This window comes from Plodia interpunctella, chromosome 13 (genome assembly GCF_027563975.2).
Source record: "Plodia interpunctella isolate USDA-ARS_2022_Savannah chromosome 13, ilPloInte3.2, whole genome shotgun sequence".
Lineage (NCBI taxonomy): Eukaryota > Metazoa > Arthropoda > Insecta > Lepidoptera > Pyralidae > Plodia > Plodia interpunctella.
The window spans coordinates 5,197,647-5,218,159 of record NC_071306.1 but is presented as its reverse complement, the minus strand read 5'-3'; the positions used below and the strand labels follow the sequence as shown (position 1 = coordinate 5,218,159).

General features: G+C 33.8%; 1 protein-coding gene across 3 annotated transcripts in view; it reads left to right on the top strand.

The window, feature by feature from the left end:
• Positions 1-1,924: 1,924 nt before the first annotated feature.
• Positions 1,925-20,513, top strand: part of shep (alan shepard) — a 113,033-nt gene continuing 94,444 nt past the window's right edge. The window contains exon 1 of one of the 3 annotated variants that reach the window (XM_053753181.2): positions 1,925-2,085. In XM_053753181.2, the coding sequence (XP_053609156.1) occupies positions 2,029-2,085 (57 nt within the window). In that variant the 5' untranslated portion in view covers positions 1,925-2,028. The remainder of the gene's footprint in view (positions 2,086-20,513) is intronic. The other 2 variants (XM_053753179.2, XM_053753180.2) reach the window with 2 other exon arrangements.

The window sequence follows — 20,513 nt, the reverse complement described above, 5'->3', positions numbered from 1 at the left end:
AAATAAATTGACAGTCAATGCTTAGAAAACATTGTGTTTATATCAAATATTTTGTTATATTGTAAAAATTCAAATGCAATGACCGAAGGGCGTCATTTTTAATTTTATATCAAAAATATGTTCATGTAGAAGTTTTTTTTTTCTTTTTCTATTATGGGCGCCACCATTTTTGTCATTCTGTGTCCTATGACAATATTTGTAGCTCCGTTGCCAAAATAAATGCTAACAACCAAATACATTAAACTTTAATCACAAAATATAATTAACATTAAAAACACAAAATGAAAACACAATATTTAAAAATAACTTATAAATTAAATATATCTAAAGACAAGGTTTCCATAAAACAGGCAACATTCCCGCGCCTAATTAGAGTGAAATAAGTAATAAATTCAATATAATGTTGAATAATCCTGTTGAAATTTGCGACTCTATTCATGAAAGTTTCAGATATATTGAAACTTTTGTATCAATAAGATCTCCTATATTCAATAGAGTAGGGTGCGGGTAGTGTACAACACTTTGTGAAGCTTTATCTAGACGAATATCGTGATAGCTTTGATCGTAAAGAAAGGTCACAGGCCTCTGATATTTTCCACGATTACAGTCAACCGCTTGTCATGTTAACCTACATAGAACTCTATGCAGCGGTAACACGGGTGCATTTGCAATGATTTTAGGAGATTGATGTGTTGTGAACTGTACAGTTTACTGATAGGAAAATACATAGTTAGAGACTAAACATTTTCATATCTTTCCGCTTTAGAATTGAAGAAATAGTTCTTCAGACATACGATACTGATTTTAAATATTACAAGCACTCTGGGAAAAAACTTCCTCCTTCTCCCGCCCCCTACATTATATGACAACCGTTTGCCAAAAAAATCACATTCGCAAATCTTAACTCCCTTTAAACTTATAATCACTGTTCACCTTTCAAATAACAGAAGTCAAGTTTAATTTATCTCTCTCAGCTCAATATATTTATGTACTTCCTTTTTACGTTTGGATGGTCATAGACATTGAGGAAAATAGTTTTATGGTGTGTCAGATAAAAAAATCTCATTTATCAGACAATTTTCACGAATGCTCTTTATTGTGAAGAGTTAGTAACTCGACACGACGAATAATGGCAGAGTAATTCGTTTTTGATGTCTGTCGCGTAATATATGGCGCGCTAATCAAAATATATTGCCCCGTCCTTTATGCCGTGTGAGTACTCCTATTGTGGTGTGGCGTCTGTGACGTCACGATTGTGTGTTGCTCTGTGCTGTGCTCATGAGTCTGTGTCTTGTGCATAAACTCTATGATTCATTAATTCTGAATTACGAGTAGGACACTTGAATAAAAGGCGTCCATATGAGTTATCATTCCTATTGTTTAACTGTATTTTTATACTACTAAGCAGGCAAACAGCCATGTGGCTTAGGTGATCACGCCTTTTTTGAAGAACTCGAGACAGAACGAGGGGGATTTGATTTTATAATACGTAATAAACCTGACATAAAATGTGTAGTAACAGTAAATTAGTTATTTTATTTTCAGGCAGTATTTAAAAAAGTGTGCAATAAAAGTGTGAATATACATTTTAAATTTCGAGTTTAATTTGCAATATAGACAATATTAATTTTAAAAGTTTTAAATGAAAACTTGAAAAAGAACAAACGAACGAGACTAAAATTTAATAGGATCGAAATAAATCGGCAATATGTCACGAAAGTGTAACTTTTAACTCAATTACAAGTTTAACTATAAATCAATTGGTGGCGGAAAATCTTGAGGGAGCACCCTCCCGCGGTTCCACGCTCGTTCTCGAGTTATTTTTGCGCAGACGTAACGATTGCGCAGTGGCGCCGCACGGTGGAAATCCGTAACTTTTGACAAGCGGCTAAAATGGCCGCGTGACTACGCGATCTGCACGCTGAAACCGCTACGCACGTCACGCAAAGTTATTACTTAACGCCGGTGCACCGAACTATGTTATAGTGCTTCTTCGGACTATATAAGAAGTTTGTCACCGTGTTTGAAATGGCTCTCCATCTCGAGACTGCATTGCAGCGCAAGTTAAACTTCAAAATGACCACGGTAAGTGCATGCCGCCCGCCTTGCGTATCGATCGTGTGCCGCATGGTCTGAAACATATGGTCGCCGCTACGACAGCGTAACATATAACCTACGACCGCCGGCTATTTCTACGAAATCACAAAAAGTATCACCTGATTTTCCGAACTAATATAAAGAACACGAAGCGTCTTTATTTCAAATTTATTTACAGATTGTTTATATGCGTAATGTAAACAGATAAATAAACACTTGTAGAAGTCACGAGTTGGAGTTGTGTAGAGTAACATTGTGTTTGAAAACTAAAGTTATACAGATTTGTCATAGAAAATGCGAGAAAATAGGAACATTTAAAATTATAATCTTTAACTACATCATATTTTAGATTATAATATTTCATGATTATGATTAATGTCAACTACGAATGATAATTTTCGGTTTATGCTTTATCTATATAGTTATTACTTATTTAATAACGAGGTCGGGTTGTACTATAAATGTAAAATATAATTGACAATTTAAAATATCCGCCTACCTTAGTATCCGTAACGAAAAGGTCAGCTAGGTACAATGTTATGTTTAATTTGTCTATTACTGTGCAAATGCCAGCAAAGATAAAAGTAATTAACTATTACTTGTGGCTTCGAGTAAAGTACTCGGTGGCGCAGTAGTTAAGGCCTTCGATTTACGATAGGGGCGGTTCAGCAACTTTCTTAGTGGTCGAACATGGGATGGGTGACCAAAAATGTGTTATCTCAAGTTCCTTCGTGCTGGAAGGCACGTTATATACTCGTAGGTCCCATCTGTATTTGCAGTCATTTAAACCTACCAATTCACGTGGTGGTCATATCAATATCCACCCTTTTCCATCAGCCCTAAGAAAAGCCAGCATCCTTACAGTGAGGACATAAAATGGCAACGGAAATAACACTGCCATTACAATCAGATTAGATGAGAATTACTTTAATCATTATCTAACTAACAGTTGATGTTCACTTAAATGATATCTTTAGGTTGCTATAGCTGTAATTGCAAAGCTTTTAGCCTTTGACTTACTTTTAATCACGAACATACGAAGTGTTTTATTTATTTACTCTATATTGTTACAATAGGTGGACTTCATCACCATAAGCCATTCTCTGTAATTGAACACTCAACTATTCAATAGAAAATTTGTCTTGTGAACAGTATAAAAGATGATTATATTTTTATCAAATATTTTTCATAATTCTTAGAATTATTTTTTACATTAAAAAAAAATATTTCAGGTCTAAAAAAATCTGCACCCATTTATTATGTTTGTGAAAAATAAGTAGGTACTCAAAAGCTAATTAAATCCACACCACACTGAAAAATCTACTTACTAACTTTATATTTATATTTAATCGTTAACTTTGACAACCTCGGTGGCGCAGTGGTAAGGTTCTTGCCACTGAACCGAGAGGTATCATTAATTAACAGGTATCCATTCGATCCCCGGTCGGGTCATGATGGACAATGATCTTTTTCTGATTGGCCCGGGTCTTGGATGTTTATCTATATATGTATTTATTATAAAATATAGTATCGTTGAGTTTTATCCCATAATACATGTCTCGAATTTACTTTGGGGCTAGCTCAATCTGTGTGATTTGTCCCAATATATTTATTTATATTTATTTATAACTATAAATGAATAATAAATATTTAAAAGATATATTCCTAAACACACAGTGAAACACGTTCATGAGAAAAGTTTAGTAATTTTTGTCTCTGGATCAGCAGCTGTCATACAGATAAAGTTTGTGATTTGTGACACAGATGTGGTATATTACCAGCGAAATGCTGTTCTCTAAATTTTCATGAATGCACGGAATCGGTTGAAATATTCCCGGAAATTCCCGAGAAATTTCCAATGAAACGGAGATTATCTCGGTGACGTATTATCACATGTTAATAGTTCCAATCATAAACTGAGAGAAGGATGTCATAAATACAAAAAAAAACATACAAGACAATATTAATAAGATTATTACAGTTCCAGATATAGACGAGTTAAACAAGCATGTATAAGAGAGAAAATAATTACGTCTACTACTAGTTAGAGAACCAAAACTTTACTACGAAATAGTAGTTTTGTAGTATTTATTTGTAATACATACACGAATAGATATTACACAGAAGAGTACCCGAAAGAAAATGAACTAAAGGCCATGTCCAGTCCCCATTATGTTATTGAGGTCAAACGACAGGTCGCGATGTAGTATAGAATTTGACATTTATGATGGGCCGGTAACAGAACCTCGTGCGGAATAATGCTTCAAAGAAGGGCCCAAATATATGAGAACGCGTTGTTTATGTCTGGCACACTGTAATGCTCAAAGGAAAACCAGTGGACTATGTATGAAATGTGTTAAATCTGCTTTCGTGAAAAAATAATACAAACTTGTCTCGGACATTTAATAGCAAAACTTTTTGCCTGTTTCGAACTTTTATTCCTATTTTCCCCACACTTTATGAGTTTTTAATATGTACGTGTTTTTTTAAAATAAATTATGTAAATAACAGGAATATTTCCAAAGTTGAATTTTTCGTAATTTTACCAGTATAAATGTCTTATTTTTTTTTAATCTTTTGGTAGATAGGATGCACTTTTATCCATTTCCTTTTTTTATACGCATAGCTTCTAAAATTAACATAAATTTGTAACTATTCATTATTTTTTTTTAGCAAATGAATAAATTTAATCTTTCTTATGAAGAGAAGTACTCGAATCAGATAGATATCGTGATATAATTATCGTATATTTACATCTTACATTGTAATACAAACAGAGAAAGGGTGAGGACGTAGCTGAGTAAAACCATTAATCTCTCGTAATAAAACGTTTCAGTTCTGAGCGAGGCTGCGTCTAAGCGCATTACGTCTTATTGCTTATCTGCAAATCCTGTGAGACGCACATGTAAAGGTGCGCAGTCGAGTGAACCCAGGCGGAAGGGTCGCGCAGTCCTCCCAACAAATGATGCTTGTCCTAACTTGTTTTCGTGACACTATATGCGTAACGCAAATTTTAACACGTATATTTTAGGACTGAGCGTTTTCTTGGCTTCTTCTTTTTCAGCCCCAAAGCGTAGCTGCAGCTTTTATCCGCTTTGATAATGTTTCTTCTCCGCTATCTACGGTATAGAGTTGTCATGGCACCCATATCTTACAACTATATTATCTTTCTGTCAACTCAGTGTTTTCTCGGATACTTAGCCGGAAAAGCGGAGCGGAGAAGCGGAGCTTCAGTGTGCGTTTAGCTTCTGTTTTTTTTCACTTTAACGTCGATAGCATCATGAATTATTTGAAAAATATCCTAAAAAGTTCGGGCTTTCCTTAAATTTTCCCACAAATACTAGGTATTGATCTTTCATTGCCTGACATTTATATGACCTTTCCGGAACAGAAATACCCGTTACTGTTCCAAACACAAGTTGATCATAAGATCAAAAAAAAAATAATTCGTTAGTTTTACATAAGTAAAACTAACGAATTATTTTTTATGAAGCATTGAAGATATTTATAGAAATAATTAATCATGTGTATTTTATATGTACTACATATATAATATACAGTACTAAATGGACTTAAAGAGCTGACAGGCTTGTAGTCTATTTGTCGTCGAATTTTGAAGTATGTACCTAAATATACTTATATTTAATAATTCGTTATAGATAGATGGTTCAATATTTGTTGCAGACCTCGTTTTACACTATTTTCTGAAAACTCGTGAAAAAAAGAAAACGATAAAATATTTAAATGAAATGAAATTTCAGGAATGTATTCAAGAAGGAACGAAATAAATTAGGGGAAGTTTGTAGGAATAAAGACCGATTAAATAGATGTGCTCTGCGAAAATTCAAAGCATTTTTTTCAATCGCATGCCGTAATATAACAAGAGATCGTTACACACATAAATCACGTGCCTTTTCCTTATGAAATGCTGCTTGGGGTTGAAAACATTTCATTCTATAGATAACAGTTTACTGGCCCACGCGAATTTCACAAATTTACAAGACATACTACAAATTTCATCATTTTATTAAAATATGCATTTCGCTCCTGTGAGAAATCCAGGTTAAAATGTCCTATCCATTCTGGGATATATTCTGCCCGTGTATGAATTTTCATGGAAATCTGTTGAGTACATTTTGAGTAATTGAGTAACAAATATCCTTACACACTCATATTCGAACTTTCGCATTTATAATATTAGTGGCAATTGGGATATGTAAATAATTGACGCATTTTTTTATTTTATATGTGTTGTTGATCTAGAAATGAAAAACGTATTTTTAAACTATAAAGTTTATCGTTTCAAATCCCAAACATACATCTTCTGAAGCATTAACTCAAAATTTGATGAACACCATAAAGTTAATTAAAAGTTGTATATTAAATTATGTCACAGCTTGTAATTTCCCTAAGTATTCTTGTCATATCAATAACTTTGAAGATACATTTAATATATGTTCTCATTTAAAACTTTTTTGATTGACAATATGTACTTTTGGTGCAAATAAAATAATATTATCATGAAGTATTACATTTAATTTATACATTAAAGAAATTTTACATTAAAGAAACTTTTTTTCCGAGACGTTCTTGATTTTGTTTAGTAGTATTAATAAGTACCCATATAATTTGTATTATTTCAACTATATTAAGTTATTAATTTTAAGTTTATTTGTTAGCTATTCTCACACCACACAATACACATGTATGTAACTTTGCGCGAAGTTATTGCGGTAGGCGTCAAGAAGATGTTTGTTTAATGAAAGCCTGCATGGAAATCGACGTAACTTCAATGTTTTATTTAAGAGGCGAGTTTCGGCAGCCTTCGGCACAAGCCGATTAGTTCCTCGACTGCCTCTCAGCAGTACTTAGCGCCTTGTTTGTTGTTCATAATGAGCACTGCCAGCAACTTTGGACCGTTTTCGCCTCAATTAAGACTAAACATGACTGCGACTCGTCGCAAAGGCTTGCTTCTTTTGACGTCTGTGTGTGTTGTAAAAACGAAATGTAAAGTTAGGCAAGCCAACTTGATGTTTTATAGACTAATGTTTAAATAACTTTTGGTGCATCTTCACCAATGCACTTTTAATAATTATTTTAAAACGTAGACCCAGCAGCTAGCAAAAATATATAAAACATTTCTTCTTAATAAGACAAAGTTATTTTCTGTCCTTCTGAACCTCTTACTTATTAATTTCGAATATTTTAACGCTCATTTCTGAAAATTTCTCGCGCGAGTATTTATTTCGTCTAGCTTTCGTTTAGGATTTAACGAACTCGACGGTTTCCCAGACGAGTTATTTATTGCTCATCCGTCTCGTCGGCACTTTCTCTTTTTATACCTCGGTCCGGATCCGGATTGCTGCTGCACGTGTCGCTATTTACAAATCGATATCGAACAGGTGCTTATTTTCAATGAAGCATCAGTACTATGTAATCAAAAAAGTACTAAGTCAGTACTATGTAATCATAGAAAGAGTTCTGGGATACAGGCCTCCATTCCCAGACTCCCGACTCCACCAATTTGTGATGAATGATACTACATCATATAACATTAACTTGTTTAGATTGATAGAGTATGGAATTCATTGCGTAAATAATAATAAATATTATTTGCTTTTTAGGGTTCCGATATAAGGAAGAAAGGAAACAGGAAAATCACTCGAGTATCTGTCTATCTGTCCGTCTGTCGACCTATAACTTTCATTTAACGTTTACTTTCTCCGGTGAAGGAAAACATCGTGAGGAAACCTGCACGCTGGTTGATTCTTATTAACTTGTGTGTGAAATGGAGAAGGCAGTGGCAAACCACTCCATTAATAATGCCAAGAAAGTTGTTGTGTGTGTTTCATTCCACGTAATAACCACGACCCTCAGCCATGAGGAATACGACTATGAAGAAGAAGAAGAACGTTAACTTTACTAATGAGAAATGATTTGACAATCACGTAACACATCCAGTCAGTTTTCAAATTAAAAAATATTATATCTTACGAATTGGACTTCACGTTCCACCTCGTTCCGAAAATCACGAATATTCTCATAGAGATTCTTAGAAGAAAAATATTGGTTTCGACAAATTTCTAACACAGCTAAAGAATCTGAAATAACCACGTTATAGCAAAGGACTACTTTTATACTAATATGAAATATTCACCAATAACCTTACGGGTTATCCGGCCATCCAGACGTTTTTCAGTCCTACTAAATGGGCGGAAAACCAGCAAGACATCATCCAAGGGATCTTACCGTCCAAAAAGTATATCTTCATCAAATAACTTCTTATAAATAAAAATGGTACTTATTATTCATTTTAATCATCATTGGTCTTAAGAGCCGTTTATCCCTGATATAATGAGTTTTTCAATGAAATATAATAATAGTAGATATAGAGAAAATCAACACTTTTCTCAGTCTTTTCTCGGGCATGCATTAGCAAATTTATCAACATACAGGAATTCGTGCTATATCATTAGTACGAATAAAAATAAAAGTATTATGTATGCATTAAACTTATAATTTGTTTGTCACAATTCATAACTCAATATTTACATTAAAATCAGCATCGAGTTTTGTTCATCGAGTTTTGTTAATCGATTATACTCGTCCGCCGCATCGCTCGCTCAATTAAACTCATTTGAACCAAGAATCGGTTGCAAGTTGAGTTGCGTGGTCCATTCTATATGAGGTCTTTGCCCCCTTTCCACGTGCGAATAGCCGCCACACCCGTAACGGTACATACCGTTCATAATTCTACATCTTGTCTACATATAAACTAAACACAAAAAATGTACTCATCTAGTACAGCCCACCGCACGTCGAGTGACCCTGCATGAATATTAATGCTTCGGTTAATCTGGTTAAATGAATATCTGTACACTGTTTTCCAAATAAGCTTCTGGCCTATTCTTAATTTAACTTCCTTATTAATTTGCTAAATCACATATGTTCAGTACATAATATAACAATTTCCAAAAGAAATATTGTGAAAAAAGTCTTTCCATAAGTTTCAATCAGCTGATCGGCTAATTTGTACTGGAGAGCAAAAAAGAAACATTTTCACAAGCTTTTATTTAACTTGCAATGTATGTTGGTACCTAAGTATATGTATAATATTAATATGTATGTTTTCGTGGAATCCTTAGAATTAAATTTTGAAGCAGATATCTTCAACCAATTGAGCTGAAATTTCGTTTTAGTCTTTTTGCATGATAATGCCTTGTTATGATAAACGTGGTCCGATGGTACCCAGGTACGGCTTCCGACGAGGGATCTCCTCTTTGAGATTGTGTAAAAAAATTTTTTTTAAAACTTCTTTATTATAGATTTCTTTGGATACGTGCTCTATTTCGTCATCCAAAACCGAGTGTGATTTGGCTAATGTTTGAAAAACCACCCTATGTACACCTACTACATCGATTACATAATAATTCGTAAGGTCTGCGATGCTTAAAATACATGGTTTATTTTTATCACGATTCAAAGAAAATTCACCAGGTTTTACATCTATTCTCATCCATATATCTGATTATCTTTCCGTTCCATAAATAATATAGGAAAATTATCTTTTCAGGATCAAAAAAGCAATAAAAGCATTAACTTCATGTTTGTATTGTGTAGGTATAGTTAAAAATTTGGAGAGGTGTATCTTATGATATAAAGTTCTGGGTTAAAAGTAACATTACGTATTCCTTCCTTTAAAGTGCGAGACGACACACTCAACGACCTGTAAAACACTCAACTCCAAAGTGAAATAGTACCTTCACAATTATGGGAGCAGTTTGACAATTCTCTGTGTATATTTGGGGCGACGCCATGACTGTAAAGCTATAAAGCAAACATGATTTTCGCTTCCATTTTAACGCGGAAAGAGCAAACACGTTTGTTTGCGCGAGCGCCCTCTGTCGTGTATTTTCTATCATAAAGTAGCTGGAATACAAAGAATAAACTTTGGTAAATATAATAAAACTCTGTAAGTCGATTGACGGTTTTATATAGGATTTAAATAAAGCAGCTTCTAAATGTTTCTCGGGTGTATGCGATTACTCGCCGCTAGAAGCGGTAGTCATGTCAGATAGCTTCAGGTGACTTGAATAAAATCTGACACCAGTGTTAGCAATTAACACACTCGAAAAGAAAGAAAGAATATTTCTCGTATTAGATCGAGTTCATCAAAACGTTACTTATCAGGTAAATTATCCTAACCAAACGGAATCCTTGTTTACATTGATATCTACTGCATCTACTATTTTCGTTTAAATCATAATAAATTATACTTACACCTAATCTTTTCACATAAATGTCTCTATCTATTAACAATCCCACATCAAAATCCGTAGAGTAGTTTTAAAGATTAAGCATACATAGGGACGATGTATGCCTAAACCGCTGGAAGCAACTTTGTTTTATACTTTGTAGTGATAGTGATGAAGTTAGCCATGAAGATACACATTTGGTCACTCTGGATTGGACGTGTTTATATTTTAAGGATTTTGAGAAAATGAACCTCATAGTCATTTTTGATGACCTGTCTAGAAACCGTGCAGATAAGTAATTTAGATCAAATAGATTATTTCAGTCGCAGTTTTATCGCATTTTATTTAGATATGTATAAAAATTGGTGAGCGGTTCACAGAATATATACCTCAACTACTATATATATCCTTTCCTCGCTACGAATAACGATCGATATAATTTATTAATATATTTATAATATACCGAACAAAGTAGCTGTGACATACGGACAGTCAGACAAACATGACGAATTTATTATAATTATGTCCATCATAGCTAAAGTTTGTTGTAGTATAAGTTATAAATTAGGACAGTACATTATTGTAATGTAATTAAAGAGGGGTACAAAGAGATAAAAGTGATTACCAACCAAACATCGAAAACATCGAAACCGCTTATTTTTGTTTTTTAACGAGCATTCGTAAATTATTTTTTATTTACACAAAATGAGTACATTATAAAGAGTCAATATTTGCCGATGAAAATTACCCTACTTTTGAATGTAGCTAGAGGCAAAGAAAATATTCTACCCTAGAGGTTTGTTTTTCCTTATTTATTTTCATCAATATAAAAGCGTTTTTAATTTCTCGGGCAAGTTTTGTATGGAAAGGTATTCAGTGAAGAAAGAGATTCGCTGTGAATGCAATAGAATGTGACCGCATCGACAATAGCACGCCCTTAACCTTTGCAATGCGTGGGCGAAACTGGAGATGAGGCTACACAGTGCAACAATTTACAGTGTTACAATACAACACACAGCTAAACGGTCTATAAATAGCAGCAAGCATATACGTGTACTGTGGCCAAAGTAGAACACAAAGGTATGCATTAATACATATCAAGGTGTGTGCTCCGTTTTAATTATCACATTACCATTCAGTATTCAATTCGGGTTTGCACTATAAAAATACATTTCTATAGAGTGCGTCAATTTCTTGCGGCCGAAAGCTTGGAGTTACTCATGTAAATGACATAATTAAAAAATCTAAGCATAGAGTTAAACAATGATAGAGTACATTAATGTTTATTTATTTATTTCTTTAGGAGAACCAACAGCTGTGTTTACAAAATGGTAATTTAAACATAAATCTGAAAGTCAATTATAGGTTCCCACTAAAACAGATTAGTTATTTGTTTTTTTTAACAATAGTATGTACGCAAGCTATGGTCGGGTATAGGGTAGACTGTATTCACGAGACTGTGGTTAGCCGCCGGCTGGGCGGGCGCGGCGCAGCCACCTGCCCACGGCAATGCTTTACTAACGAGATCACAGTAAATACGCCATTGTATCTTATATCCACTCTGATTATTTATTGCCAGGTCTAGCTCTCAGTTTTTATGTCATCCTTAGATATTATAAAAAAAGTCCACATGTAGCGTCTGTCTGTATAACGAGATACAAAAACTATCAGACGGATTTTTGTACGGTTTTCTTCAATATTCCAGAGGAATATTTATATTTTTAAGGTATATAGTTTATTATTGTTTTACCGGAGCGACAGGCTGCTAGTTCATAATATGTTTTATATAAGAACTATTTTTTTCATAACCTAGCGATGCCGCCGTACGGCATCATATATTTCATGCTCTTTTTTTTACACTAAAAATCCCCTTAACTATGGCTTAGTTAGTTAAGCGGAAAGCCGTCAGAAGGTAGACAAAACATATAATTTCCTTTGTAAGTCGGTCTGAACTCTGTAATTACGTGACCATTAGAATTTGATCCGTACATTTTCTATGTCCATTGATACAATACTTTCATACGTACTATGCTCTATGTATAGATGTCGGTAAAGCATATTGCATATGCTATAATGTCGACTGAAAGTGCATAATAGTAAATTGCTCAAGTTTATCGCATACTATAGGCCAATAAATTATGGCATAGCATTGTATGAACATGGCCGTTTAATATATGAAATTCAGAGCAATTTCAATTACGTACAAAGAATAAATAATGTATTCTAACATATTTTCGTACGGCAGCGTAAATAGGACCTTAACATATCATTCAGTGTTTGTTTACGAGACAATTAAGGGATAAAATAATTTACTGCTGATGAAATATTAATCATGGCTTGCAGAAATAAATAAAAGAAATTTAATCTGGATCAGTTTTTTTCCATTTACTAGCCAAGATTACAGTGTATGCGGCTGTGCATCTTGAATGGAATCTTCTCTTACCTTCATTCAGTGTCGGTTTCAGTTACTACAAAAATCCCGGGTAAAATATTTACGGCTCCCCCTAAATGTATATCTTGTGCTGTCGTATGTTATGCGATACTACAACAAGCTCATTAGTAAATTAGTTTTTTTTACAAAAAAATATTTTTTGACACAAGCTTTTATTGTCGCTATCTTGGTCTTGTCAACACGTGACAAAAATCATGTGCATGACAAATATGATTTTTTACATCGTCGAGGAGCCTATCCTGCATGTTCCGTCATTTTCCTCCGCCATTCATGGGAATTGAAGCAAAATGGAATTTAACACGCGATTTTATTACAGACAGACGGGATTATCTATCCCATAAACTAAATAAAGTTTGTAATAAAAAAAATTGGCTTGTGTGTCTTTTAGTTTAACCTATGTATAATATAAGACAGCCGTGTAGACGATTCCATAAAATTATTTGCAAACCTGAGACACCCCTTTGTATCCAGCACCCTGGCGTCATGCCCAACTCAAACCGGTTCTACCTTCATTTATCTGATACTGCGCAAATTCTGCAGATAAATCCTATGCTAGTTTATAAGGCTAATCCAGAGACATTGTTGCTAACCCTAGAAGCTTGTACTTGGTTATATTTGCTCAACTTATAAAGGCAGGCTAGTAAGTTCTGTGATAACAAACTACGGATTTATTTTTTCCATTCATTAATAATCTTCATTCGTCCCACGATGGATATAAATTATTTATTGTTGTTCTCCAATATTTATTAACAATTTTCACGAATGCAGATTTCGTTTCTATAGGAATTTCTAAACAAAAAAGTAAGTCTGTATCCGTTAACAAACATACTCAAAGAAAGACGTACAAACATAAGCATTTATAATATTAGTGGGAAGTTGAATATTTCCTACTAGTTACTAGATAACATAGATCAACATGGCTTCGGTACTTACAAGGAAATATATTAACAGTTAGACACTTGACTTATAAGGGAGTCCATGGGCGAATGGACCATAATAAAGTTGGACCGTGGTACCCGAGCACTGTATCTGAATGGGTCCAACGTGATTGCAGTCCAATTGCCCAACAACAGAAGGAGCTCTCACTCCGTGTGAAGGATGACTTCCCAAATCACTCGCCTACTGCAATTGCTTGTGTTACCGCTGTTTCCACAATGTACACTATTATATCAGATGGACATAATATGTCCTATCATATCATATATTAGACATATTATCACAGACGAAATCAGATTTATATCATTAATAACATTATATATTTGAGTGGTAATACTGACAATTACAGATGCATCCCGCATAACTGAGCGGGCCAACCGCAATGCTGCCACGGTCATTACTCGGGTAACAATAATTGGAATTAAACAAACCATATTTGCAGATCAGCGTAATTCCCGTAGAGGATAATGATTTCATTTATAAAGTTTCTCGTGTGTTACGTATTTAGTATTTGAACATTATCAAAATCTATTGAATTATTTAGAAAACTGACTCTGGAGTAAATATATATTTTGGCGGCTCTTTTTTAATAGAAAAATATACACTTCAGTACCTACTCCTACATCATATTTACCGATAACTATCATATTCTTAACAAAACAATCCGCGAAACATATATTATAGGGAGTCTCGAATAAGTATTCTCTAGTATTTGGTAAAAACTTGTAAGAGCTATAAAAGGGCAATATTTAGGCCCGGCTACACAACAAGTTGACAACGTTTATATTTTGATAAATGTGTTTACCACGTTGACATTTAGTGGGATCAACAATAAAGAAAATGTACTTTCCGCTCACGTTAAATATTTTTCATTTACTAGCAAACACACAGACTTATAAGCAAACAGGACTTTGTGCACATACAAACAAATGTTTACGTACTTTAAGTCACCTTGGACCCGTCAAGTATTATTCATTATGGTTTTGACGACTATTCGTCGTGAGATTTTTATCCTGAATGTCCTTGTTTCAAGGCGGGAAAACTAAATGTAAACAAAACAGTTACTTATTCATTAGATTTTCTTTCATAAATATAAAAATATAGGTAATTCAATCACAATTAAATATTTTTAAACAGGATTTAAACATCAAGAGAATAAGATGGCAAAAATAACTAATTTTACGCTGGTCGCTACATAATCAAAAATTCATTAGAGGATCACAAAATGGTCAACAGGGAAAAAATAAACCAAAAGGATCGGCAAAAGGGCACAGAAATTTCAATCAAATTTTAATATCACAAATGAAATCTTGGTGGTTATAATAGTGGTCGGGAAAATAAAATAAAAATTGCGCTTAGGACCCGATCCTCTTCTGTGGAGCATTGATTGCGCCCGCCCATAGCTTTGTGGTTGAATAAAAAGTCGCTTGGTAAAATGCCAGCACGATGAAAAGAATAGCCGGTTCGTATAGTGAAATATTATGAGAGCTGTAAGCTTAGTATACACCGCCTTTTAGATATAAAGTCTCGTGTCTAGATCAGGTTTTTATAAAATCAATTTTTTAAGCTTGGAATATTTGTTTTTAATTGAATTTTGCATTATTTGAATGCTAATGCTATTTGATAAGATATAATTAAAATTATAAATACAATATACCTATAAATTATATTCCAACAAATTATAAAGCATAACAGCCGTTTTTCTAGTTTCTGAGTGAGCAGATTTCCTTAAAGATGTTACCACATCTTTAACATGGTAGTTAAAATCTTATTCTGTCATTCTTAGAAAAGATAAAGCATATTTATTGTAAAGTGACAAATAGATACATACTTAGGCATAAAGTATGCTTTAACTTTTTATGAATAAGAGGATAAGATAACAGAGTACCTAACAGCTTTGAGTTTTATCGACCAAGACTAGCCTACATACAGTGTTCGTATTCTGTATGCTGACAAATTTATAAGGGCGCCGGCGACTGGCAGCTTCTGATCATACCCTAGAGCTAGGTCAAGGATCCCGCCGCCTCGTGTACATGTCTGTTAAGCTTGGTTTACATGATTAAACAATATAGTAACCCGCTAGAATATTTCTTCTAGGCGGTCTTCTTCTATTATGATTCAACGTCTTGATCCATACGTGATTCCCAATAATTTATTTATGCACACAACATATACAGTGTAAATATATATGTGTAATGTATTTTTATATCAAATAGTTTTCCTTCTTCGGTCCACTTGTAGATTCCAAGCCACTTTCCGTGTTAAATCGAGACTAAATTTGTTAGGACCAAAACGACGTCACTGATATAGCATTTATTCGTGGCACTATACAGGTCTTTCAGTAGTAGGGCATTCAGAATAGGACAATAATTGTTCTATGTTTTGGGAACTAGCGTGATGATTTATACACAATATCTACTATTGTATATTTTAGGATTATATTATATAATAGAGATTATATTAGAATAGTAAAGTTACTAAGAAGTTTCTTGTGCGCTACTATGCCGTTTACTCCCTTCATACCATTTTTATCTACTGTCTAGATTCACATGTTTGCTCATGTGCACGTGTTTTTACGGATTTATCATACATATTGTCTTCAGCTAGGTGACATCATACGAGTTTGTTGCTAACTTAAGTATATCACTTACGAAATGACCTTGCATTTATTGATAGTGGTAATCGTTATGAGCATTGTAACTTCTTATAAACTTCATTAAAAATAGAGCTGGCAACTCTATTTTTGGAACGATCTAGTGTTAATTGATCTACGTAAAAACTAACTAGTACGACTTTTTTCTGTATTCAGCGCATCGTATTTAGATTTGCATAAATAAATTACTTATGACTATAGTTCAAATAAATATTATCGCGGACATAGCTGCAAACAACTAGAACACATAAGGATAACACACGTAAGGGATCGTCAAAATTGCGTGAGATTTTCGATGATAAAATCGAAATAAGTATTTAATTCAAATTCTACAAATGTCTGTAAAGAGGTCAATACTGCAATCCTACTTATAAATTTATGCGAAATTACTCAATGCCGCCTAAATGGCTCTTTAGATTGTTGTGTATATTAACTGAGTTTGAGCCAAGTTCTTACATGGTTAGGACTCATACATGACACAGTATATATTTTTAAACGCACAAATTTTAATGAGCATATTTAAATAATGAAACCTACTTAGTTTCCAAAAAAGCTATGTCAAAAAAATTTTTTTTTTAATATTTTTCTATACAAATTGACTGACCAACTATCGTAGAATAGATCGTAGGATGGAAAGTCGACATTTTATGTTATGTTCTCGCATGTTAGCAGTTTGAATGCAAAATTGCGCTGTATAGTTTAGAAATTATGAAGGTTTCCTCTCTGCACACTCTTTATTTTCAGTTCAGTGGATTGAGCGCCGCCCTTCGCCCACGCTAGCTCCAGGACACCCACGCTTCTCAATTTATTTATTTTCATCTGCTATACATAATTTGTGAGCTAAAAATGAGTGATGATTACGATCTCGGAGTAGCTCGATCTCTATTTTATATATCCTTCTTCTTCTTAGCGTGTCGTCAGTTCACAACATTATCTGTGTCGTCATCTATCAGGCATTATATATATTTTTATTTTGCTTTTATTAAAACTTTTTTCTTGTGTGTGAACATAGCCATATATGCAGTGTTTTCATGTTGTCCATTAGTGAAACAATTTTTCGCCTTGAAATTATCAAAGTCGTGGAATGCCAAGATCTTATTATAACTTGGTCGCAATGTTTGCGTAGGATTGTTACCTGGAAATAATATCATAAGTATGGGAACTTCATGGTAAGCAAAATCGATACAAACTAACAACGTTCGGTAGATACTGGTTTATACTCGAAAAGTACAATATATTTCTTCAATTTTATCTGACATGAGCACATCGGTTTTCTTTTTCAAGCGTTGGCACTCCGCTTTTTTATCTGTTATGTAAACTCTCATCGCCTATTCCCTTTGCGCATCCAGTTCAATCCATTTGAACCCTTCCATTTAATTCACAACATACATTCAAAGCAGCGAGTGCGTTAGTTTTCTAAAAGTTTAAAATATAAACCACAGAATTAATAAATTCTGTAATCTAAGAGTAACAAAGTGAAAATACACGGTTTCATTACCATTACAGCTATTTTTAGAGTACAAAAGAAGCCTACATTTTCATTTCCAACTTCATAATGAGAACTGTCAATACGTCGCAGTAAACAAAAGAAGCCTTCGCAGTTGTTCTTTATTAACTAATGTACTATTTTCCGTGTATTTCCTTGTAAAAATCTACTTATATGTTTTGCGTCCATGAAGATAATTCAATTCGTATTACAGAGAGAGAGACGATTGTGTACTTTTCAGGTACTTTTGGGAGCCACGTAAAAAATATCACATCCATAAACATTTTATCTTTGGCCGACTGTGGAGTACGCGCCACTAGAGGGCGCTATCAAATTACGATTTATTTTTCAGAGTGTGGGGCGCGGGGGACGCAGTTATCGTTCTGATCGAGACCGCTGATGAATTCCCACTGTCACCAGAGATACGACTATTTAATTCGAATTTGCGTCCCGTTTTTGCTAGGTTTTTCTTTCTTTAATCCGGTGTTTCAGGCGCAATCCCGGTTTTTATAATAAATTTAAGCGATTCGCAGTTCACCTCTGGGAAAAAATATTTTTCTCGACCAATAATTTGATGTTTACTCGAGTATAATATTTTAAATTTTAAATATAAAATACAAATCAAACGTATTCCATTATTTTTATGAAACATCTTCCAATCCCATAGTGTTCCAATCTGTCAGACAACAGTTTGCATAGCATAACCATTGCGGCATAAAGTTATGATGAGGATTGATCCCGCTGAGCGTACATATCAAAAAGGTCTAGCATCTAACACAACACGGTATGTTGTTTTTGTAGTTTGTTTGCCCCTTGTCGGTCGTAAGTAATTCCCTCCGACGAAGAAAAGTTACTGCAGAGGGATCCCTACTTTACACAACGCTTTAGTTTTTTCTTTATTTTTCGGAACGTATCATTCTCACTTTACCGGATAGAAAACCCGCGCCGATCCGACCCTTTTATTGAATTCCTCAGTGCCTGAAGGAAGTTTGTAGTGCCCTAACTAAATTCTTTAAATTCCTAGCCTGTTGATATGAAACGGAAAACATGCTTTTTCCTACGTTCACCGTTACAAAATGTATCATTTTCGATGTGCTGGTAATTCGAAATTTGTGTTTTTCTATAATAAAATATATTATTTTATTATAGAAAAATACAAATTTCGAATTAACAAAACGTTGCTCTTGATCCATCAAACTGTACAGAAATAACCATATGATATAAAACGACATCAAAATACGTGATCAAAATTCACATTACATTTCTATTGAAATAAATTTGTCTCATGCGGCTTCATTCTCATTTAGAGTCATGCAGTACGAGTGAAACTGTGTGTTGCAAATGACGTTTTCTTTGTTATATCCGTGTTAACCTAGGAAAGAAAGTCCTTGCTAGTGGCATTGCAACGTGGGTGCATTGTTAGCTCAGCACGAGCGCACTGACGTACATGCGTGTGGTGCAAGGCATAAAAGGGCTCTTTTGAAATCGACGAATGACATGATGTCTAGTCTATTTTTCTAAATTTCTTTTTGTCGAGAGATATTTCGCTATTCCTATAATTCCTCTCCAAAATATGGAATGTAATTTCGTTAATTAACAATAGCATTTTAATCTGTTTATAAAAAAATATATTTTTACCTTGTAAATACAAGGTTGTACGTACTAAGTACAACACACCAAAAAGAAGATTACAGTTTGTTATAGTAATGACTTTAAATATATAATTAAAATCGTGAGCAATATATAAAATCGTGAGCAAACCTCCAGTTGATGATTTTACAGCTAAAGTGTGGAGTGGAGAAGGCCAGAAAACTATACCTTTAAAATTGCCAAGAAAGTTGTGAGTGTTTCATTCCACGTAATGGCCACGAGTGACTGACAGCCATGAGAAATACTACTTTAAGTAGCCATACTTACTTTTGTAATTTAGCCTGATCTGTATTCTGGCTATATTGATATAACATATAATAAATTATAATGATAAATGTGTACTTAACCTCTTAACTTAGACTGTTCGAAACGGTATCTGGCTAACACGTCCCTATTGCAGTCTCCTCCAACGGCAAATACAAAACAATTAAAACAAAGCAGACTTCAAGGATCTTCTTAAATGCATTGTTCCAGCCGAAATCTTCACATGAAACAATCTGAATACATAAATATAATATAAATATTATGTTATTTATGTACGTACGAGTACAATAGAATAATTAAAATTGAATTAGGTAAACAAAAAAAAGTAAAAAAAGTTAAGTGGAAATTCTTCTAGACTTTAATGCATAAACCTTATGTTATTTTAAATTGACTATTGTGGATGACATGAATCTTGAAGATATAACTACATTAGACTAGTGATATAAAACTGCATATTTTATATCACTGTGACGTCATGATCAGTGTCTACCTGGAAAACATATAATCACCCAAAAACAAAATTAATGAGTTTTTATACCGAAAAACCCTTGTCTTCGGTTCAAATCCAAATTATTGCAATAAAAACATAATAACGAATAATTTGTATCTACCTACATATCATAACGATGAAGATGGATTTTATAAATATAATGGTTTAAATTCAAAACCATTTTACGATTATGCTTTGAAACGCGGATGACACTAAAAACGAAACTACTC